Source organism: Centropristis striata, chromosome 18 (genome assembly GCF_030273125.1).
Source record: "Centropristis striata isolate RG_2023a ecotype Rhode Island chromosome 18, C.striata_1.0, whole genome shotgun sequence".
Classification (NCBI taxonomy): Eukaryota; Metazoa; Chordata; class Actinopteri; order Perciformes; family Serranidae; genus Centropristis; species Centropristis striata.
In genome coordinates, this window is record NC_081534.1 from 12,831,641 (window position 1) to 12,855,873 (window position 24,233).

At 40.1% G+C, this 24,233-nt stretch overlaps 1 protein-coding gene across 2 annotated transcripts; it reads right to left on the reverse strand.

The window, feature by feature from the left end:
• Positions 1-99: 99 nt before the first annotated feature.
• Positions 100-24,233, reverse strand: LOC131991427 (estrogen-related receptor gamma-like). Of its 2 annotated transcripts, none has more exons than XM_059356885.1 (8): positions 23,912-24,233; positions 17,075-17,326; positions 16,794-16,951; positions 15,004-15,120; positions 8,227-8,337; positions 7,733-7,915; positions 2,421-2,690; positions 100-1,953 (listed from the first exon to the last, which is right to left on the reverse strand). In XM_059356885.1, exons 1-8 carry the CDS (start codon positions 23,965-23,967, stop codon positions 1,709-1,711), a joined length of 1,392 nt encoding a protein of 463 aa, XP_059212868.1. In that variant the 5' UTR covers positions 23,968-24,233; the 3' UTR covers positions 100-1,708. The 2 variants fall into 2 exon arrangements, with proteins under 2 accessions (XP_059212868.1, XP_059212867.1); XM_059356884.1 differs by having other exon boundaries at positions 17,069-17,326.

Genomic DNA, 24,233 nt, shown 5'->3' on the forward strand with positions numbered 1-24,233 from the left:
CAGACTGTGCAGAATAGACTGCACACACTCACCAGATCTTAATAAATTTATTCCACTGTCTCTATTGAGAAAAAAGACACTCAAAGTATGAGCTTTGCATTAAGGGGATTATCTTTATTGCCCAAGAATCCACCTGAGAATGAAATAGCACGGCACAGCTCGTCCAAACAAAGCTTATTTGCATCTTTAAACATCTCTGTTGGCATAAGACATGACGTATATACAGCAAAACGTACAGAACATACATTTAAACCGGCATATTGCTGCCGTCATTTTGTCACAAAAATATGCACATTATAGTATCACAGTACCTTGAGTAAAACAAGGAGCAAGACTTTTATTCATTGTACTGAGATTCCCTTCAGAGTTTAATCCCTTCATGTGTGCAGAAAAAAGACAAATTTCAGATATAACTACTCTTCACACAAAACACACTAACAGACTAACAGAACGCCATCACCAGTTCCCCCAAACGTTATGGCTAAAAGGAAAAAGTAGTGCACAAATTTCATCCTACACATAGAGTTCTACCTTAGAAAGGACATCAAATGCCTCCCTAATCCAGATTATACAGTATGGCAGCCATTTTTACATTGTTAAAGTTATATCTACGGGTCTACAACAACTCTACGACATTATGATCTTCAAGTACGAACTCCAATTATAATCATGTTGCCTCAAATTTCATGATATGGTATACATCGTTATCAGTGCTGCAGCAGAGAAGCTAGTAAAAAATTATCTTACAATGATATCATTTAAAAATCTTTTAAAAAATTATCATCCACTGTAATTGCTTTAACCTACTCTTCATTAATATCACATTAGTAAATAAAAAACAGCAAATGAACAGAGCCACTTTTAAATAAATATCACTTTGCTGTCGTACAATTGTATTATTTGTCATTAAGTACTCGTTCCCTGAAATTTTCTACTAAAATCAGGAGGCCAGTTATTGTTTTATGAGATGCTGACCACTTATAGCTTCCCTTTAATCGTTTATATATGAATGTAGTGGATAGATAGATACTTTTGCGATACACGACACAGCAGGGATGCAGGTTTATGTGAATGACTTACAGGCCACATTATATTATTGTGGACATATGCTGGTATTAATAGTATGAGTCTTTACTCTTTGGCAAGACTTACCTCTTAGGACACATTTACCTTTTCTATACAAAAAGGACAAATCAAATCAAATCATTAAAAGGCTCTCTAAATGCACTAGAATGCAGATTAACAGGCTTCAAGATGGACGAAATAATCCATGTGGATCTTCAAGTATCAGGTGGTCTTTTGACAAAAGAAGCTCTACTTTTGGCATGTTACTGTAAATATCTCTAGAAGGCGATTTCTTCTGCTTCGATGCTGCCGGTCCATCCGCCTTCGACCTTTTGCAGCACTTAAATGAGTGTCTCAAACCACAAAGATGACAGTGTCCTCGTCGTCCGGACACTAAATGAGAATTAAACTGCTCCACTAAAATGTTCGTTGGGAGTCGGAAGAGTGTTGCTCTAAAAATGTTCCATCTGCTCACCCAGAACTTACTTCCTGGTGAATGCAGATTTAAAACTGTATTGTCAAAGCTGAAATGGACAAATACATGGTGTCAAACCCCACCATTACCCGTTATCCTTCACTTCCTGTCAACCTAACCCCCTGTGTCGAGGGGTCAGGACGGAGCTAATGGCTGTCTGTGTCGGGGTCAGGCTTTGGCCTCCAGCAGTTCAAGGAACAGTTTGTGCATGGGCACTCGGCCGTCCTGTTTGATGCTGCAGAAGTGCTGGACAGCACGAGCAGCCGTCTGACGGAGCAGAGGGAGGGTCATGATCAGTTTGCCGGCCCGCCGAGGGTCCTCTGGGTGATGGGTGGCCTCGTAGTCCTGTAGGGCCCCGTGGAGGACGTCCTGGAGTCTCTGAACTGCCTCTGAGTCCTCAATTTGCATGGAGTCTATGAGGAGAGGTCAAATCAAGGAATTCAATATCATATCCTTTCTGTTTTACAAAATTACACTAGATTTTAATTGAATTGCACTGATTTTTTTTCCAGTTATTTGGACATATGGGTCAAGTGAAAATATTTGATCCACTGGTGCCACTATAGTAAGTCAGGGAATTATCACAGATATTCAGATTCATCCTCTAGGGACCATGTCTGTACAGGTTCTTTCTGCAAACGACAATCGTGCGCACTCATATGTGACGCTAGAGTGACGTGTTCTGATAGGGGATCTATTGCCATCCATACAGCTACATGCTATCATAGCTAAAAACTGACTTCCAGCAACTTCCGGGTCCGTCATATGATGCCAAACAATTTATCCTTTATAAGCCTCTTTTATTTACCACAGGTGTAAACTTTTGTTTCTTTTTGAGTGGACACAAAGCCAAAGAATCTAACAATAATTAACTTCATACCTGAGTTAGCGAGCGCGATAGCCTTCAGCACCACAAACTCCTCCTTCTCCAGCCCCATGGTTTTATACTTCTTCACCAGCTGCAGGATGGCGTTGTTGAGGTCGAGCAGTCCCGCCAGCTTCGACTGCTCCTCGTCCATGATGTAGTCCTCAGCGTACACCAACTTGTCCTCCAAGGACAGCGAGCGGAACACTACTCGAAGGATCAAAATCTCCATCCAGCCGCTCTGCAGTAGACTCATCTGGTCAGCCAGAGAGAGGGAGGGGAAGCCTGTAGGAGAGAATCAAAATGGACCAGTTACCTGGGATGCAGAAAAGAATCATTTTACAGATACCCCTTTTTGACCAATGCGACCCTAGTTCTGTAGTGCTGGTGCTGGTTTCCAGTTGGTTCAACTTGCAAACTTTCTCAGAACCTGTCTGCTTTTCCACAGGCTAGGGAGCCAAGTCATTACGTCACTGTATATGTCTCCACTCTCCGCAACCATTATAACAACAATGGCTACATTATCTCTCTACAAATGTTGCTCATGGCTTTGCGAGTCAACATTGGCGTTCAAACACGACTGGTAGAACATACCTGTGCTGCTCGTCTTGATCGCTATGGTTGGCGATTACGTTCTTATTAACACTAAATGTAAGCTGTTAATGTTAGCCTTTGTTGTAACCTCACGCTAGCCTGTATCAATCACATTGCAGTTAAACAAATACAATAAAATGAATGAGACACGTTTTTTTGGTCCTATTGGTCCTATTGGTCGCCTCCAGTACCTGACAAAAGCGGTTTGTGGTTCTAGACCAGCAAAGAATTGATGCCACTCTGGAACCAGTTTTCCTGGCTGAGAGCCGATTCTTTGGCTGTCGAAATGTGAAGAACTGGTTCAAGATGAGGCACTGGCTCTGAACCAGCCCAACTGCCTTAGTGGAAAAGGGGTAAGAGACAGTCCACTTTGGGACACATTTTGCACATAAATGTCAGTTTACTTAGCCCAACTGACTTCAGGGTCATCTTGTATGAGAGAATAGAAATATTCAAAAGAACAGAGGTATGGAGTTTGAAAGACATTGGCATTTACAGGACCAGTGTGTGGGAATAAGGGGGATCAATTGGTAGAAATTGAATATCGTATTTATAATTATGTTTTCAGGAGTGTATAATTACCTGAAGCTAAGAATGTTTGGGTTTTTGTTAGCTTATACTTTCACATCTATATAGGGAGCAGGACCTCTTCCATAGAGTCCCCCATGTTGCACCGCCATGTTTCTACAGTAACAAAGATCAGACAAACCAAACACTGTCTCTAGAGAGAGCCTTTTTACATTATCTGAAGGCCACTATAGGCTCTCCTCCATGCTTGGAAAGGGCGGGGTAAGTGGAGGTCTAATGAACCACAAGTCAAAATATTTCAGCCTCCGCTTCACAGCTTTATGAAATGGCATTACTTAATCACAAGTACCCCTTAAATTATTTCTTGTATTGTGTCCATATTCTAATAATCTGCTACTGTTACAGTTTCCAGCATTAATAATAATAATTTTTGTTTAGTATAATAATATCCAAGTTTCCCTCAGAAGAGGACCACATTGCAAAGGGCATAACAAAGGACAGAGGGAGTGAATAGGGGGTAAATTTAATTACACTCTGTGGGTCACACCCACTTTGATTGACAATTACACCCCACAGGAACATGATTAAACCTGCTCACGTCCCCTGCATAAACCCGCATACACACACTCACACACACGTTTACTGTAATTAAACAGATGATTTTACAGAGCGAGGGGAGGAGGGGGAGGCGTTTGTGTTTTTGACACCATCGGTGATTGTTATCAGGATCCACTGCTCTTTACAATCACCACGGGGACGTCAGTGGCGCCTGTTTCCCCACTATCGCTCCCTGATTGATTGGAAACGCTGTCTGTGCACAATTTCATTGGTCGATAGGGATCAGTATTCTGGCACCGGACCATCGATCAGGGACAGAGACCTGTGCGAGTGCGAGTGTCTGGGCCTGTGTGATGAAACCCCAGGCAATACATTGATAGATTTTTAAGGACAAATACAAGTTAAACCCTCAATAAAGAGAATAGAGCATGTTTTAAAGGGACGAAGCAAAGGGCATTGAGGGCAGTAAGGAGTGCTGACATTTGGGGATAATTCTCTTGCCGGCGTTAGCTGTATCATATCAACAGCGACACACAGCGAGTCACACCAAAGTCGTCTTCAACGCACACATTTGACAGCCAACTTGCAGCGCAGACTCAAAAAGGCCAAAAGCAAAGAGGGCAGTTGGTCTTTAGCCAGCTCATCTGCCAGTCTGGCCCTGAGACTTCAGACCACATCACCATCAATCTGCCTGATAAGGGTGGACACGGAAGAGGGGGAGCAGCCAGGACAGTAGCCCCATCACACTCACCTCCCCCTGGGCAGAGAACTCAGATGGCCCAGGCCACTTTGCCCAGGACCCTGGTTCTCCCAGCGATGGGGGCCGTGCCGCCTGCCACTCATCCAGAGCTGATGTGACATGGCCATTACGCTGCTAGGAGGGGGCAGTCTTCTTTTTAATATCTATTTTTCTTTCTTTTTTATTTACCTTTCTTCCTTTGTCTGTCATTAGTTGAGCTCTCTCTCTTACCTCCTCAACCTGTTCCGTGAATGATGCCATTGTCTCTTCCTTTCATTTTATCTTCTGCCTCGTGATCTCTGTCATCTCATCTCCAATCAAGACATTTCTATCCTTTTCTCCATCCCTTTTCTCTCTTTATCTGCCATTTTCTTTCTCACTCTGTTTGTCGTTCTGTTTTTCTCTCTGTCTTTTTCTATTTAATTTTTTTTTAAAAGCAAACATTCTCAGTCACTGGAAGGACAATGTTTTCAGGGCAACTGTGTAATTTTGTCAGCCAGAACAAAAACATCCAATTAATTTATTCAAATGAATACTGCTCATGTATTCTCAGCACAGATCCAGATACTGTCCGTTGTTTCTTGTTTGTTTTTTGTACCACTTTTTTGTATTTTTTTCACCGCTGATACAATTGATTAGACTTGTTAACTTTAACCACTAAATTTAGCAGAAGTCAACTTTCTATCTTTACATTACATAATTATCTGTTTCTGTCAGGGTATTTCTATAATCCCGACATTTCTTACCCCACTTGAAGGCAACTTCATTTTTTTAGAGCAGCTAAAAAAGAAAAGATGACAGGATCTGTTTCAACTTTTCTGCTGCAGGCTGCTACGTTGTTGATTTTTTTCACTACCCCCACTTAAAAGAATTACTTGCGTTTTTGCAAGTAGATTTGTTCTGAACGCATCCTAACTCCCAGCAGTTAACTGACACTAATGAACACCAACAAACTCCTAAATAGATGAGTTGTTGGATTTAAGAAGCTCATCTGATAAAAATGCACCTTTTGTTGGATTTTGTTCTATTTCTCGTGACATTTCATAACTTAAAATAAAACTGAGCTTGACAGCTGGAGGAATACATGGCTCCCTGTCTCTCTCTCCCCTCAGGTGGGTATCTGCTGTGTGTACGGGCATTCTCCCAGCCAAAGCCTCCACTGGCAAAGGGCTACAAATACACCCATCAGTCGGACTCCGTCTGTCTCGTGCGCTGACAGTAAAGAGCCGTCAACGGGAGAAAAGAGGCAGACAGCAACAGCCTGGGGGCTGAGGAGAGGGGTGAGGAAGGGGAGGAGGTGGTGATGCTCTTCTTTCTTTTTTAACAGAACAATGGAAATGCTGATGAGGGACAGCAAACACTAACACACACACTCGAATGGCTGTTTCATGTTCACTTTGTAGGAAGAAATACAGGGACAAATATAGTAGAGATACAAGCACACACACACACACACACACACACACCTGCTTTGTTTGTTTTGTAAGCATTTCAGAGATAGGACATCAACAAAAAGCCCAGGTGTTTTCCTGGTGATGTTTTGGGTGTGGATAACCACGGCTGATAAGGCAGTCAGGGCTTCAGTTAGAGGAAAAAGACGATAAGAAAACAGCACAGAAGACAAACTAAGAGATGATAATGCATCTTGTATACTGGTTATTAGAAACTTGGAAACTTTTTGATCCATTCTAGACATTTCTGAGGATTTTGTAAGGACTGATCTACTGGTAGAACACCACTTTTAATTTATGAAATATCAAAAAATAAAAAAATATCACAGCTAACTGAAGCTTGAGGTGATGTCAGTCGATATTCGGCACTTTTGTTTCCTTTTTCTAGTTGTCTTTGTTTTGGTTTTTTTATGTTACAGTGTCAGATTTTCATATTAAATGAAGTTTCAAATAGCTTAGTAAACATAAGTAAAAGTAATCCTTCTGAGCAACAACCCTCAGGTTTTCGACCATTTTGAACGCCCCATTTCCAACAGTTTTTAAAGCTAGTTTTTTTTTGGCATCTTTATTTGATAGAGGCAGAGCCACAGAGTGGGAAGACATGCAGGAAAGGGCTCAGAGGCGGATTCAAACCCAGGCCACCTGCTCACAGGGACTAAGCCTTAAGGATATGTGCTCAACCAGTGAGCCACCAGCTAGTGCCCAATTTCTTTACACGTTTTACACTGTTGCAAACTGAATATCTTTGGGTCTTTATCTGTTTTCTTTTTACTCAAAGTTAAACATGAAATTGATTTTTTGATTTATTTATAGGAAAGGAGATGTAAGTTTGTCAGTTGAGAGCCATGGGTGGCCCAAACACACGTTGTCGAGTGTGAAATGTCGCTTTTTCAGTTGTGAGTGCTAAAAGGTCTTCTAAGCCAAGTATCAAAAGCAGACCTGTAAACTTCTGTTGCCACCGCATACGATTACAACCACCAACATAGCTGCATACCAGCGTTTTAATCCCACTAAGCTGTCAGAATGCACTTCCCCTCTCCTTTCCAGCATCTCATCCAAAGGAAGGAGAGGAAAAAAAAACTCTGGACATCCTTTCTGCTGTTCCTGTGTCAGAGGAGAAGCTAAGTGTGTTCCAAGTGTCAGGAGGATTTCCGTAATTCAGAGACGGCTGTGGCCCAGGAAATGAATTAAAACTTCCAGGTGGCCACTGGTCATCTGGTTGATATATTAGGAACACACATTGGTCAGCAAGGGCATGCTGACACACACACACACACACAGAGGATGACTGACAGAAAACACACAGCCGCGCCAACATGGCCTCTCTCTTCAGGGCATCTTGGCAACCACAAGTCACAACATTCTCCTTCCCTGATCTGATTATAAACTCACTGTGAGCTAATGTGTGTGGAGAGTGTGAGCACTGCCTGACTGACAAACTGACTGACTGGCCGTACCTGGGATGTGTTTGGCCCAGCCGATGTTGACCACCAGCTCTCTGTCAGCGAGGTCACACAGCGTGGTCAGAGCCTTGATGTCGCTCTCGGGTACGGTGGGGTCCGGCATGGCGAAAATGCCCTCTGGCTCGGCCACCAGCAGCAGAGACACCACCTTGTTTTCTACCACACCACCTACAATGACTGAGAGAGCGAGAGAATATTAGATTTTTATACTCATAAATATGGAGTCATGGGAGAATAAATCTGTGGAAAATGAGGAAATAAATGTGGAAAGTAAAGAGGAAATGGCTAAATAAAAAAAAGAATAAGTGAAACTAAAGGGATAAAAATAAATGGCATTAAATATTTTTAAAATATACAGAAAAATAGAGTAATTTATATGGAATCAAATATTTTTTTAATGTATGCATAGAGAAAAAATAAATATCTACAATAAAGAATCAATTAACACAGACTCACTACTCAACAGTTATGTATATTCAGTCACTTACATGTTTTTTTCTGAGGCAAGGCATTCTGTGGGTGCAGATACGGGCTGTTTTCAGCGTCTATTCTCCGCTTGTACTTCTGTCTCCCACCTCGAACCCGGTCCAGACGCACACCTATGGAAACACAAACACCAGGATATTAATGATGTATTTGGCATAACAGTAAATTTAGACATCTAGGTGTCTTTAGATTACAGTCACTCACGTGCAAGCATAGATACTGTACACAAAATTTCTTTAATAATGTCTTTTTGACTCAGTAATTAGTATTTCAATAACTATGAGGAAAAAAAAGATTTCTTGTTTGATTTTTAAATAAAAGCATTGCATATTTGCTGAAATAAAAGTTAAATAATAATGTAAATTTGTTCGGAGAATCAAGTAAGTTAAATGAGTATTTATAATGCAAGGACCATAATTCACATTTTATGAGCTGATGTCTGCACCATATATATTTTCGTAAAACTTTTCTGAAGCCAAAAAGGTGATTCAAAAATCTGTGACATCATCACAATGTTCGGTCTATGAGCCAAGAGGAAACTTGCAGATGGGGCGAGAGAGAGATAGAAGCAATTCTGCACATATTCAGTGGCCGGCACATTACTGAAGTAAGCCCCTGGCCTCTGCCTATCTTGCCGATATTTTACTCTGTCCTGTCCTACTCTACCTTATCCTCTATTTTACTCTAAATGGGATCATAATTTACAAAATGAACATCAGGCTGTATTGAAGAAGGCTTGAAACTAGAGATTGAGACCATGAACTCATGAGAAAAATGTTTACTGACGAAATAAAGCAAGTATGAAGTAGGGCGATTTTCTCATAGATTTTTATACTATCTGACTTATTTTTTCAATCAGTGGAGTCGCCCCCTACTGGCCATTAGAAAGAATGCAGAATTAAGGCATTAGCTTTTCAGACTAAGAGGCTACAGCCACCTCTTTTAGTCGATGGTGCAGAAGACGTTACATTTTCACATCGGACTATTTTTGACACTGAATCTAAAAGAGGCTTCATACTAATCATCAGGATGTGACCCAATCCTCTGCTCCCATGTCTTAACGATCCCAAGGAGACATGAACATGACATGTCTTATGCTGGCACGGCAGCATGCATCCTGTAAGGCGACACTCAAGAACTTCAGAGCAGCCGATGACAACTGCTCATCTTAACGAGCATTGTGGTTCTCTCGTCACCAAGGTGATGGGGATTTAAGTGTGTCTGTATGTATGTGTACACAGGGGGGGACAGTAAGTACAGTCACCTGGTGTAAAGAAAATGTGTCCAGCGGGTGTGAACGTGACTCAGGGAGCCTTCAGTAGTGGTGTCAGGTTACCTGATCTGCACGCTGTAAACGGTCATAGTGACCCTGAATAGATCTATAATGGCACTCTGAGGGTATTATTTGCCCACTTGACACCTCAAAGTGACACTTCATCCCTTTGAGCCGGCTGCCTCCTGTACTCATTCTTACTAATGCAGGTATTTATGGAGAGCATGCATGAACATCCACATTAAATAACATGATGTCCATTTAATCAGGCTTATAAAATGTGTTGGAGGGCTGAAAGATTCTTAGTTTTTTGCACCATTGGTTCGTAAGACTATTTTGTGTCATTATATAGGTAAGCCATTACCATAACAACAATTTTATAGAATTTCTGCTTTATTAGTTAATGTACCATGAATAGAGGTAGGTAAGTTGGAATGAAGGGGCCACTCATAACAAAGCAATGGAGTGAGAATGTGGTCCGTGACCTTTGCTGTAACCCAACAGTCTTCCACAAGACTACTATGAAATATCATGCTTAGATGTTTCATATTTAAAGCATATTTAAAGGTGGATCATTTTTGACAGATTAGACCCACCTCCTTCTAGGCCCAATTACACCACTGTATCTATTTTATCAATCAAACCTAAATAATTAATAAATAATAAATAACAGGGGTCGAAACTTGAGTCAGACTCAAGTCATAAATATGGCTTCAGATTTGACGAAATAAAAAAAAATAATAATTTAATAATTAAAAGTTAATAATTTTGTTTTCATACAGAATCCTCTGTTATTTGTTGTTTCATTTTCATTTTGATGTTTGGAAGAAATTGATAATAAAGTTTTGAGAAGATATACACTTCAATCTGTCAAGAATAAATCACATTGTCACAATAATTTCATGGAAAGAGGTAAAGAATATTTTATTACGACTTTCAGTGCAAAGTGTGCAAACTTGTGACTTGCAAAACAATGACTTGGTCCCCCCTCTGCGAAATACTTAAGAAATCTTACTGTGAGCATGTGAAACCTAGTGTTCTGGGGCTTTAAGTGTATTGTTTCACCTCGAGCTGGACGAACTGCATTTACTGGAAAAGGTTGAAAGTTGATCCTGAATTGGGATTTTTTTATCAAAGTATTTCCAGGGTTTCTTCAGGTTTCAACAAGTCAAATTTAAGACTTTTTAAGAGTTTTTTTAAGACCATAATGAATACAATTTAAGACCCATTTCACATACATACTGGCAAAAAAGTACAAAAGACATGAAGGAAAATCGGAGGCCCCGAATTACTTGCAAAGTCTATGAATTTATTCACAGCTGGTTAATGTTAATATTTTTTAAGACCTTTCAAAATTGTATTTAAGACATTTTATGAAATTTTATGAGAATGTTAGACATTTTTAAGACATTTAAATTCAAATTATTGGATTTAAAAAATGTTAAGACCCCACGGATACCCTGATTTTACAGGTCAAGTCTGTACTTCAATGAAAGCCCTAAAAGAGTTATGAATTACAATATAACAACTAGTAAGCTCACATGTCAAAAGATTGATCTCATGACAACTACGCAACTACTTCCATCTGTTGATGAACCCCCGTGATAGGGTTGAAAGTCCCAGAAAAAGCTAGTGAGTGGACCTAACGTTTGCATTGTTTCATCAAATAAATAAATAGTTTGAGTCCTGTTAAATATCATATCAAATATCATGACATAGTCATAATGTCGAGCCCTACTTTGTACTTTTTGGCGAGAGGAAGCAGTGACGAGCTCGTACTCAAGACGATGAGTGGGGATTTAAAGAAGAGATTGATCAGATGAACTTGATGCTCCCTGACCTGTGGTGATGTCATGAGGGGCAAATAGTAAGTGTGGATTATCCTGGGCACTTGGCAGGTGCCACTCCTATAAGGGATGAGGGCGCTTACTTGTGCATCAGATTTAACACAAACTGCTGGCAAACACTGGATTTAACTTTGACTAAATGACTTTGGTCACTTGATATGTGGGAAACGTGTGTTTTATACGGGTACAACATATTTGTGCGTGTGTTTGTGCTCAGATCTGACAGTTATTCAAACACACACATCAGAGCTAAGTGTAACTCTTCATGGTGGAATGTGCTGACAACCTGAAGGCCAAGAATAGCTTTGGTGGATAACAGACACACACACCTCCTCCCTGTTCATCAGGGTTCGATAAACACAGACTACTCAGGCATTGATCTATTTTTTGCTTCTTTCATCACTCAGGCTTCTTTTGAGGGTGTCTGGATCTTCACATGGGAGGCTTTACAGGTTCCCAAAACACACACAGTGCAGCAGGATCAGAAGTACGGACATCCAGCCGCTGATCCGGACTGATCCTGGTTGACCGTGTTCTGTGGAAGCGCTACCAATCCGCCTCCATCGGCGCGGCCACCACCAGCATGTGTTCAGTATAAACAATCCCGCGCTTCTCGGATATTGTGACAAATGTACACAACGCCGCTGTGGCGTCACATTTCCTGCATGCAGCTTTTTAAATGAGAAGGATTTGGAAAGTTGGCAGTGCAAAGCACACATAGTCTGTCTGTTCTGTTCTGATGTGTTTCTCAGAATACAGATTAACACAGCATGATTAACAAACCTGGGACTAAATAAGTTCAGGCAGCAGGAAGTGGAGATGAGAGGATGAAAAAAGAGACAAAGAAGGGGAGGTGCTGCACTACTGACCATATTTCCGAGGAGAATAAACCATTAAAATACAGAATCACAAAATTACATCTGTATGATAAACTGTATTTTTTAAATATCATGCACATTTTGCCTACATACATTTTTTACTGCCATTAGAATTGACAGCAACTGTAGTATTGAGCACTAAACAGGGCTTAATCAAATCCTGCCCGGGGTCTATATGTCTTTTAGCCATGTATTTAATACGGCTCTGACTCTCCCCATTAAACCTCACAGCTCCTCTGTCTCAGCCTTTACTGCGGCCTCTCCAGGGAAGAGGGGCATTACGAGACACGATGAAGCGCGTTACGAGGGCGCTTACGACGGGAGTTACGAGGGGCAGTTCGCATTTCACGGAGGTCCAGGAATCCCACAAGGCATCTGGAGGAATTTACGAGGGGGGAGGGAAAGCAAAAAAAAGGGGGTTGGCGAGAGGAGAGGGGGGTTGAGGGGCGGACTGGGATGCTGTTGATGCCCCTACCCTATTAAATGCAGCTAATTTAGAAAAATGGCAGACACACACTCACAAAAACACACAGAGGTGTGTTCATAAATGTGAGTGCAGGTTGACGTGTTTAAACAAACTCATATACACAAACTGATACGCGTGTAAAGATGCTATAATTCGGTGTATCCATAACTCACACACACACATTTAGGAACACACAGCAGCAATAAACAGATGCTCCTGTGTGTTTGGAGATGAGTAGGTGGGATTAAAGGATCATTCCAGTTTATTAGGACTGGGATCTTATTTTCATGGTTTTGGCTACTGTTTCTATTGGCTAAAATAATATTATACTTATGATAGTAATTGCGGAGATCAGAGAAGATGGCGACATCGCTACAACAAAGTCTGACAAGAGCAGTCAGACGATCACAAAGACTGTAAACAATTCAAGAATTTATCACTTTATTTGGAGGTAAAACCAAAGGTGAGTGCATCCAATATGATGGTAATAAAACAGTGTGCACACAACTACTATACGTGTTGTAGATTGATTCATACATAATGTCTACAACAGACAGTTTGGGTTATAATTCTGTGGTGGACTCTCATTTTATTTTTTCAAAATTATTTGCCACAAACACAGAGCTTTTAATCATGGCCTGGTCAAACCAGAATTTAAAATGGCAAAACATGCCGAACATCACATCTACTGTAGTAATGCACTCTTATGGCCAACTACCTCAGACAAACACATTTTTAAAAATCCGAACTATCCCTGAAAACAAATTCTTGCAGTAACCGTTAGCAAGCTGGACAGCTCAAAATGGAAGACGCTAACGTAGCTTGTCGTGTAATGCCATTCACTTTAATTTAACCTTTTCTACCGGAGTACAAACTGCTTAAAAAAAGATGCACAGTTTACAGTTAGGAAGCAGAAGTCAAGGGTAGAAAATATGTTTGTTTTTTTAATTTAAATAAACACATTGTCTTATTAGAAACAGAGCTAACAAGATGCTAACGGGGAATTAGCAAACTTATCCCCTTCTACCCGAGCAAGGAGTTCTCTTATATACTTAATTCTTTTTTTTTTTTAAAGAATATTTTTTGGCATTTTTGCTTTTTTGAAAGTGATAGATAGAAAGGGGGAGACAGAGGGGAGGACACGCGGCAAAGGGACCTCAGGCCTCAGGCCGGATTCGAACCCGGGTCTCAATGGTAAGCGCTTTACCAGTGTGAGCCACCGGGACGCCCTTATATACTTAATTCTTTATGTTTACTATCTCTCCGTTCTAAAATTGTACCCACACATACAAACACACACGCTTTATCTCCTCTCCCCGCTTTATTATCATCTCTTGGCCCTACACAACATGCAGCAAGTGGCCAGTACAGTAGGAGGTCGCTAATGGTTTCCTTTTTGAGTCACTTCTAAATCTGGACAACAATATGTCACCAGACAGGCACACAGTCAGACTAAAGGAGCACCTGACCGCTGTCACAGACTCTCTGTGTGGTATGTATACATCACCACTCTCAGCCCATATTTTAGAAATAAACCGTACAAAAGTTGTTGGAATGGAAAAGCCCGCTACAATTATTATTTATTCAACTTTAATATAGTCTGTGCTTCGGTATAAATAGACTATAAGCACCACCTTTGATACATAAATTAAAGACAAAAAACTTGGGTTAGTTGGATCCCTTTCTCACAAAATGACCCATTTGTAAAAATGTGACTTTATACATTTACATTTTCTAAAGTCTCATCCTGGTAGCCCCAAGCAACAACTCACTCCATTATCTCACTAGCTGCTGCAGTGTTACACACACACACACACACCTACACACACACTGGCAGATTTCCAGAAGCTGTTTAGGAGGAACACTGGTGAAGCAAAGACTGACACAATTGAAAGGTTAGTCGCCCTCTCCTCCCTCTCAAAGAGATGGCTATGCATTGTTCGGCCCTGTGTTTACTACACACACACACAGACCTACACACACATCACAGCCGGCACAAATGGGCTGGAGTTTAACTGTCAAAGGTTTTAGGTTTCACTGGAGAACTACAGTACATGCTGTCGCCAGTTTATCAGGTGAGACATTCAGAGAATTTCAGCTGGTAATCAGGGTATTGTTTCCAGGAATGCACAACATAGAAATTGCAGTCAGACAAGTGTTTAGCCTTTGCTCTCTGGGTGCTTTTTCTTTGTCTCCGCTGTTTAAAGGATGAGGTTTGAACTTCTGCCAAGTCCACCAACCGATCAATCCCAGAAAAAGCAGCTCAAACATTGTTTTGACCCAAGTCTGAAAGTGATTTTTTGTGTATAGCTGACCTTCTCTCAACATGCCCACAGACAGACATTTCACGAATCGACAGGCCTGGCAGGATTTCCTTCTTCTCTTGGTGATTTCACATTCATTGGACGCTGGGCAGCTGTATTCAATGTTACCTGCAGGAGAAAAGAGGACAGTAAAAACGTTTTAAAGCTGCAGTGAAGCAATAACTCAACAATATCGTTCAACATCTCTTCATTTCACTCACATACTCATACTGACAATCAGAGTTTAGTCAAAAGTACATTTTCAATAAAATGCATCAAAGGAATATATCTTAAAGGGGTATTCCAGCAATTTAATGCTGTACTTTTATAAAGTTGGGGGACTCACAAGACACAGACTGAAAAAAGTATAGTCATTAGTGAAGTAGCAGTTGCCGAGATATCCTGAATTAAGTTCCAGGTGTGGGTCACGTCCCTGAACACAGGATCCTACACTTCCCATAATGCAACTGGAAAGGGTCTTTCATTAGACTGTCTCTGCCTGGTAAATACTCACACGTTGTAAACTCCACACCCCCAGTATTTGTGCCTCAGGTTTCTGTTATAAATATGTAATCTTAAGTAGAGACTGAGATCAGTTAGCATTTCTCCAGTTTTTGAATGGGTTTTTGTTTATATGCCAGAAATGACACCACCAAGGTTGTCAGGGACATTTAACAACAGTGGCGAGGACAGTGAAGTTGATGTGGCTTGTTTATACCCTAATGTTAGATTTTTACTTCTGGTTATTGTATTTATGCCTAAAAAAATCATAAAAGTGACATTGAAGAAATGAACAAAATGTGTTGGTATCATACTCTTTGGTTTGCCACTGTGAAAACCAATGGAAAAATCCCATTGGCTTTTAGTTAAGGGAACCAGTGCTGGCCTACAAAAATATGTCCCTGCAGCACTCAGGTTATAAAGAACTCATCATGATGGGAAATCAGTAGAGTGCACTTTTAAGTTGTTGATAATTTTGAATAAACATTATTAAGATTTGTAAAACAAAAAAAACATTTAAAAAATGGAGTCATTTTTCCCATGACATTTTGACTTTCACTCACAATCAGTGCAATCACACACAAGAACACATGTTCGCAACACCTAATTGGGAGTAAATAGCCACGGCAGCCAAAAGTTAAGCCTGATGGCGTTAGGCCAGTTGAAGGCGCTCTCAGCTGCCACCCTTGATCAGAAACAGGAAGTATCTGATGAGCCAGACATCAGATCTCCCCGGTTGATCTGACAGCCGTTGATCCTGTTTGCCCTTTGAACTCATCTACAGTAGCCAACTTCTGGAGGCCTAAACACATCGCAGCCTGCTAAGTACTCAACCCGGGCTGCGAGCCCACAGAGCACAGGACAATCCCTTTAAAACACCCACACTGCGTGCTGCTGCCTCTCGCCACGAACGGCTTTCAGGGGTGCAGCAAATGCTCTCACATTCAGCACCACATGTTATCTGAAGCTTTAAAGCCCAAACTCAAACATGTTGACTATACACACCAAGTTTAACCCCATATCAGCTGTTTGCAAACAGGTCTTTATTTAAAGCCTTTCTGCAGTTCGAGGCAGGAGGCGGAAGCTGCGAGCTAACTGATCGGGGTTTGTTTATACCAAAACAAATGACTGCATCTGCACCATGTTGCTAGTAAAACAGGTTTATATGATGCAGGAAGGCATTATCAGCCATGCACAATAAACTCTGTTACTAAGTATAAAACTGGGAAGGAAACCTGTGTGTTTTTGTGTGTGTGTGTGTGTGTGTGTGTGTGTGTGTGTGTGTGTTGTCTCTCTCTTACCCTGGATGGTCCTCTTGAAAAAGGCCTTGCAGGCTTCACAGGAGGCCACACCATAGTGGTAGCCCGAGGCAACGTCACCGCACACCAGACACACACGCTTGGCCACCGAGCCCAGCATGAATTCACACTTCACTTGGCTTTCTTCCTCCGCAAACCTCCTGGATAGAGGTGGAGAGAAAGGGAGGAAGTGAAGGGGACGAATTTCAAGGAATGTGCTCAGATATTTATAGTTTGTCCATTTAAACACTAAAAATAAGGGATAGTTTGGTACATACACCAACCTGTTTGCTCCTCCATTGTTGGCCAACCCCGCTGTGTGGCCGTAGAGGCCTGGCGAGTCCAGCCCATTGCTGTGGTTGTGACCTTTGAGCAGGGCGCTGTAGCTGGAGTTCGTGTCTGAGGAAGAGCTTCCAGGGCTGGGCTGGGCCGGGCTGACGTCGCCCTGAGAGCTGGGGCTGGGGCTGGAGGGCTCACGCTTTATCGTGGAGGGACAGGTGGGGTCCAAGCCCCTCACTGACATCCTGCCCAGATGCCTAGAAAGAAGAGAGAGGGGAGAGGGGAAAAAGAGAAATTTTATTACAGATTTATATATGATCGTATATGCACCTTATTGTAATACATATTCATGATGGTAAAAGATTTGACACTCAGGTCAGTTTTATATAATGAGTCACCTTGATATTGTTATAAATATTAATGACTGGCTAGTTTTATTAAGTCAGGCATCATTTACACAGATAGTAATAATGTAATAAGCAGCTTGGAAAAATGATTACCATGAATCTATGGATTTAGATATGTATTTTCAAACTAGGACTTCTTGATGGTGGTTATATATATATATATATATATATATATATATATATATATATATATATATAAAAATATATATATATAATATATATATGGAGATTACAGGTATTAAATTCCACAGTGACTTTTAAAAAATAATGTATTTTCTTGAAATTTAAATGTAATTCAAAACAAATAAAATGTAAATGTAAAAAAAAGATATCTAAATAAAACAAGATATAAAAATATTACAATACAATATTTTTGGGGGGAATTTTCTTGAAAATTAAATATAATTCAAACAAATAAAATATAAATGTTGAAAAAATATCTAAATAAAACAATATAAAAATATATAACATTACAATACAAAAATAATTTAAACTTGATTATTTTGTTTTCATAATCATTGGAAGCCAAAATCATAATGAAGAAAACAATTTATCACCCATACATATTTTTACGTAAGCCCTGAACTGCTACAGGTTCAAGCATTTTAATTGCTGTTTTCCTGTGATATTTTTATTTTTATTTTGAGATAACAAGTTATTTATGTCATTATCTTGAAATAAGAAATTATGTTTTCCTGAGATATAATAGCCTTATTTTAATCACCTCCAGAGTAAAGCATAAAAGCACAAAACAAATGCAGAAATAGGCTTACCCACTACATAAACATTCAAGCCATCCATCAGTGGTAAACATGACATTTCAAGTAGAAACTGGAGACTCTATGTCCTGGGCCTATTACGTTTAATGCACAAAACTTTGTTTTCTTGTGATCTCAAGTTATGTTGTTATCTCAAACAAAGTTTTGTGATTTCAAAATCTCAAGAAGTTACATTATCTCAGGCAATCATCTGTTTCTTTGAGATAATGACAAAGATTTTTTTTATAATTCATTTGGTATCACAGGAGTTTAAATGATAATAAGCCTTTTATATCTTCCAAACTACATACAGAGCTTAATGCTAATTGTATGTTACTGGAAGCTCATTATATTTCTTTTACTACACCCTTTTTCTCATCTCTTGCTTTGACAAGCTCCAACTTTCCATCTCCTCCCTTCATTCATGCATCCAACCATGCCTGTCCCATCTAAACCAGCCGTTTGTGATTTCCCACGTATGCAAAGCTGCTGTCCATTACACTGCTTTGTTTTTAAAGAGGGAGCTTGCTTAAGCAAACGTAGGGAAATAACCAAACCAGAAATCATCCGCTTTATCAGTGCCATTATGTTCAATCCGTAAACTTTTTTTTTTCAATTCTCAATTGTCTCTCTGTGTCTCTCAGTTACTCATCATACTCAACCTGTCAAACACTCTGCAGCCTATACAAAGGAGCAGGTTGTTACAACAGTTAACAGCTTTTATTAACTGCCAGGAAATGTTAGAAAATGTGGAGACATTATAATAATCCATTGAAGACATTGAGACATGAGCTGAACACAAAACTCTTTGTACATGGTAAAACCCAACTTATTGTTTCAACTTAAATATTTTAGTGTCCATGCTGCCAAGAAGAAGAATTTTATGTCAAGACAACGAAGACAATGGAATTAACTCAAATTAACCTTGCTATTTGACTCAATATTTTAAGTTAAAATGACTTTTTGCACCAATCTTTGTTGTATTGAAAAGGAAAAATTAGTCATGATAACAAACAAGCAACATTGGGTTTTACAGTGTAAAATAATAACTGAGATAAAATGATAAAAGTGCTATTTTAAAATCTTTTTCTTCTTCTTTGTCATTTTATTTTATTTTATTTTTAATATGCTATTTAACCTAGCATTAACATGTAATATAATTCCCTATAATGTAAAAAGGAAGAAAAAAATGTCAAGAGCAAAATACTTTATTTTTCCTACTTCTGATGATCATCTATATATATATAGAATGGCAAAATATGGACTATTTCTTGGTCGTAACACATTTTAAGAAGTACTTTCCATAAATACTCCCATTATAAGTGCTTGAAATAAATCTTCCTCTGCCTGCATGTTAAAGTGTGCATCATTACTTTATTATTGGATCGAGATGTGACCACAACAGACTTTCTGTCACCACGATGAGGAGAAAAAAGCATATGAAACCAGCTGAGGTGTACACTAGGCTCACAGGCATGTGATCTACACTCACACACACACACAAACACACACAAACACACACACATATCCTGAAAACACAGACACACATCATGGCGTCAGGCGTTCATGTGTGGATGTAAAAATAAAAAGCATAGACAGGCTCACACTTCTCTACACACACTTCAGATTCACATGATCAAGAACATGTTCAACATCCCTGCACACACACACACACACACACACACTCACACACTTACAGACACATTTTAAAGCAAGTGTCTTCATAAACACCCCGACACATACTGGCATGCAACTGTATGTCGCCAGGCCAACTTTAAAAAAGACCCCTGCTGTCTCACTCTCTGTTGCACGCACACACACACACACACACACGTCGTACTTCTCTCTCACTCTAATCTTGGCCTGGTGAGGTGGATGTCCATGTCGGTCTGTTTCCTGCCATGTAAATCAGTGTTCGCTCGGCCACATGTCATTTGGTTGGCAAAAAGACTGGCTGCCTTTAACCACCTCCAGAGTAAACCATGGGCACGCGCTACTGACCCCTCTACTAACCCACAGAGACAGACACACAGTAAAAGACAACAATTGACTATTTCTATACAAAGACCAAGCAACTGTAGCCTATTTTAGACTGTAATTTCTTACTACTTTTTTAATTTGTAAGTTCTTGAAAAAATGCTTGTTGTTAGCCATTTTACCAGTTTCAACATATTTTAGTCACTTATTGGCAGCACAAAAAGCTGTTAACACAACATAGATATATTTTTGCCTTATAAATGTGTTATGGCAACATTCAAAGCAAACATTTGTCTTATTACACATACAGCAGAGAGTATTAACATTAGCATTTAATCATGAGTCTGGTGATCATCTGACAATTGTAAGTCAAATTTAGCTCTTTTTTTGGTCTCCACCAACTCCCTCCTCAATAAATATCTGGCACAGTAGCTGCTAAATGCTCGAATATATATACTGTATGCAATTTTTTCTGTTTCCTTTTTGGTGCTTGTTAGTGACGGTGGCTCTCAGAGCTTTTCTTCAATGAAACAATTAACCTCTTTGACTCGATGACCTCAGTGAAAGTGACTCAAAACAGTAAAGTTGTGGACCGCAAAACGGAAAAAATAAGGGCGATATAAGTTATTTGGAGTTTGGTGCGGGATTCCATTGAAAATTCACTTTTTTCACATTACTATGAGTCATTTGATCCATTTTTGATAGTAGAAAAACATTCCTTAAGATAAGATAGCCTAAAAAAACAAGATTTTGTCATCAGTCATGAAATTCAGTTATCATATCGGTAAGTCTGTTCTCATTTATTGTTCATTCTTATACCTACAAAAGTCATGCACCCAAGGAGGCACAGCTTTTTTATGAACTCTAAATACATTTGTTGTTTGGCGAAAACCTCTAGTTGTCTAGTTGTATCTATGACAGGAGCAAAGGAGGAAGTCAAGTGACGTAGTATAAAGAGTGACAAAGTCTGCGTATGGAGGAATTTGGGGTTGATGGTTGGATCAGAAAACTGTATGAGTCTTATACTAGTACTTATTTTAACTGAAACTTTATTCTTTTGTCTAAAATTAACCAACTAGTTGTGTTTAACAATTTTAACCATGTGTGTAAAACAGCGACCGTTTAATAGAACAGTCATATCTAAAGTAATTTTAACCATTGTATAAGGATACGTTACAGCACTAGCATTAAAACATTCTGACTCTTGTCTTAAGCCCCCAAATTTTACCTTAATAACCCATGAACAAGACTCATTGGTGACATTTTAACTGGCCTCCTCCCCCGTCACCATCTTTCACCTCTCTAATCCACTTTAAAGACCGTAAAAACAGTACAGTGAGGAGATTTCAGTGTGCTTTTAAAGTGACTCACTGGTTTGCTTATTGGCTATCCATCACAGGCGTCCATATTGCTGTGTCAAGCCTGTGACAGGTACAGAGTGAGATATACTTTGTGCTCTGCCATTATAATGCATCACAGGGAGGAAGAAGAGGAGGTGGGAGGAGGAGGAGGGAGGGGTTGGTGTTTTGCTTTCATAATGAAATGGCATTAGAGTGGGGTGATCAGATGTGATGTAATATTCACTCTGACAGATTACTAATCTACAACTCCACATAAAAGCCCATCAAAAGACGGTTGGTGCGGCTTCTATAGCGGCATGCAGTGGGGATAAATCAGACAGGGTGTGTGTGTGTGTGTCAATGGGTATTCAAAGTTATCGTACCTTGCCCCTTTGTGTCCCAGTATCCAAAACAACTCTAATTGCACCTTGGCAACAAAGGGGCAGAATTCAGCGTGAAACGACAAGGAGACAGACGGAGAGAAGAAGAAGAGAGGCGGGAGGAAATTACAAGACAGAGGCAGACAGATAGACGGAGTGTGAAAAAGCCGGGAAGGGACAGAAAGAAAGGGGCAGTCCTGTGGCTCATTAACCTGGGGGTGTTGAAAGAAAAGAGAGAAGGCAACACTCACTTTCAAATGAGCAGAGTCATAATGCAGACAATGACCCAGCGGATGAAGGAGGGAGGGAGGAAGAGTGAGAAGAAAACAGAGAGGAAAGGAATTGCAGATAAGTGACCAAGAGATATAAAGAAAATGGAGGAAAATCAGGCCTTGGGGAGCAAAAATAAAAACCAAGGCAACAGGGATTGTCCCTGAAATATCACAAAAAACATAAATACTGACTAACCTTTTAGCCCTAACCCCAACCCTGAGGAGCAGTTATTTAGGTCAGTGGGGTCTCAGTAGTGTGTTTTTACTAACGAGCCAGTAGGAGATGAGCAGGGATCAGTGGCACCCCAAGCCAGGCGTAAGAGCCTTAGTCAGGCTTTGGACGAAGCTGTTAGCAGGGAGATGAGGTGCCTGTGGCTGGAGCTTTGGACCCGCAGGCTCTGGAAACATGGAAAGCGTGCCATACAGGGGATCATCTCCCCAGTTCTCTATCTGGTTCTTTCTGTCACCAGCAATCAGCCGACCTGTACGTCCACATGTCTTCTGCCTCGCTGTCTTTTTCTTTTTCTTTTTTTTAAAATCTGTCTGTCTTCCATTCTCTTCTCATCTGTCTCTGCTGTAGGGACTTTCAATCCCAGAATGCTCGATGAGATGTTTTCTCAGAGCAGAGTGATTATGCCACAGCTGATAAAAAGCGCAGCGGTGATGATAATGAACATGATTTTTTATGATTACAGAAAAGAAAGGCAATCAAAAAGCTGTCCGGGAGTAATCAAACAGCTGCTTCGCACATCTTTTCACAGGCTTTCAGCTGCTTTGAGCACAACGGGGAGATTTGGATGACCCAGGCTGAACTGACTCACTATCAACAAACAGGCTGAACAATGCCAACTGTAAGCGATGCAAACAAACCTCCACCAACCTGAGAAATGATTATCTAAAGCTCCCCAAAACACAGAGAAAAACACTTTATATTTTAACACTTATTTACATAAACCTTCTCCCAGTCCACTTCAACAGAGCTGAAAGGATCGGTAAAATAACTGATTAACCAATTATCAGATAATTATTCAGCAACAATTTTGATCAATTAATAGATTGAGACATTTTTAAGCATTCTCTACATCCATATACAGAATTGTGAGAAAATTCTGCTTTTATACTATTGGAAACTGAAATATTTGAGGTTTTGACAAGCATTTCTAAGTCGTCATCCTGGGCTTTAGGAGAGCGCGATAGACTACATGATTAATGAATTAATTAATCAAGAAAATAATCATCAGATTAAACGCTGCAGGAACTACAAAAAGACTGCAAGCTTATTACTGGTAATTAATGGCAAATATGATATTTAAACCGGCTCAATGAAGGAAGGCAAGGAAGACATATGGAAAACATGACTTTAAACACAATGACACTATAAATTGTAATGAGCTGATGAGCAAATATTGCAACAACTTTTCCATAAAGATAGAGGGCATAATGATGATAATAGACAGGTGTCTTGCAAATGTAATATGTGCAATATTTGTATTATTTAAAACACACAGATGAATAAAACTGACTGTCCAATGTATTCAAATCAATCAGCACAAGAGGAAACTTTTGAGTTATAAACACACAAATAAGACATCTAAGAGAATTTCTAATATAACACAATTCCAGTTCAGTTGGTTAGTGCACCTGTGTGACTAATTTTGAGATCAACTCTATGCTCGGTGCAGTCATTCTGCAGGGTGTAAGTACTTACTCTGTGTCAGAGTGGTAGGTGAAACACTCTGGGAGGTAGAGGTCGACTAAATCCATGTGCACTCTGCCACCATGCTCTGAAGAGAAGAAAAATTGACGTCTTTTTTTCCCCCCTTTCCTCTGCAGACTTTATAAACTATATCTCTCACTGCACCGTTTGTCACTTTCTCTTTACTGTGCCTTTAAAAAACTTTGTCTCCATCTACTGCCCTCTCCTCTGTGGTATCACACTCTCAGCTCGTCTCATTGTCCCTGCGTCTGTCTTCCTGTCACTCACACTTCTCACCAACAGCCCCCCTGGCCGCCTTTGAAGTCCTGTCTGT

Excerpts from the sequence above, each read along its gene's own strand:
- LOC131991427 (XM_059356884.1), bottom strand. The coding sequence starts at position 23,967 with ATGGATTTAGTCGACCTCTACCTCCCAGAGTGTTTCACCTACCACTCT. Across the intron at positions 15,121-16,793 it reads TTTCAAGAGGACCATCCAGG|GTAACATTGAATACAGCTGC; the intron begins GTAAGAGAGAGA and ends TTTCTCCTGCAG. Across the intron at positions 7,916-8,226 it reads CTTGCCTCAGAAAAAAACAT|TCATTGTAGGTGGTGTGGTA; the intron begins GTAAGTGACTGA and ends TCGCTCTCTCAG.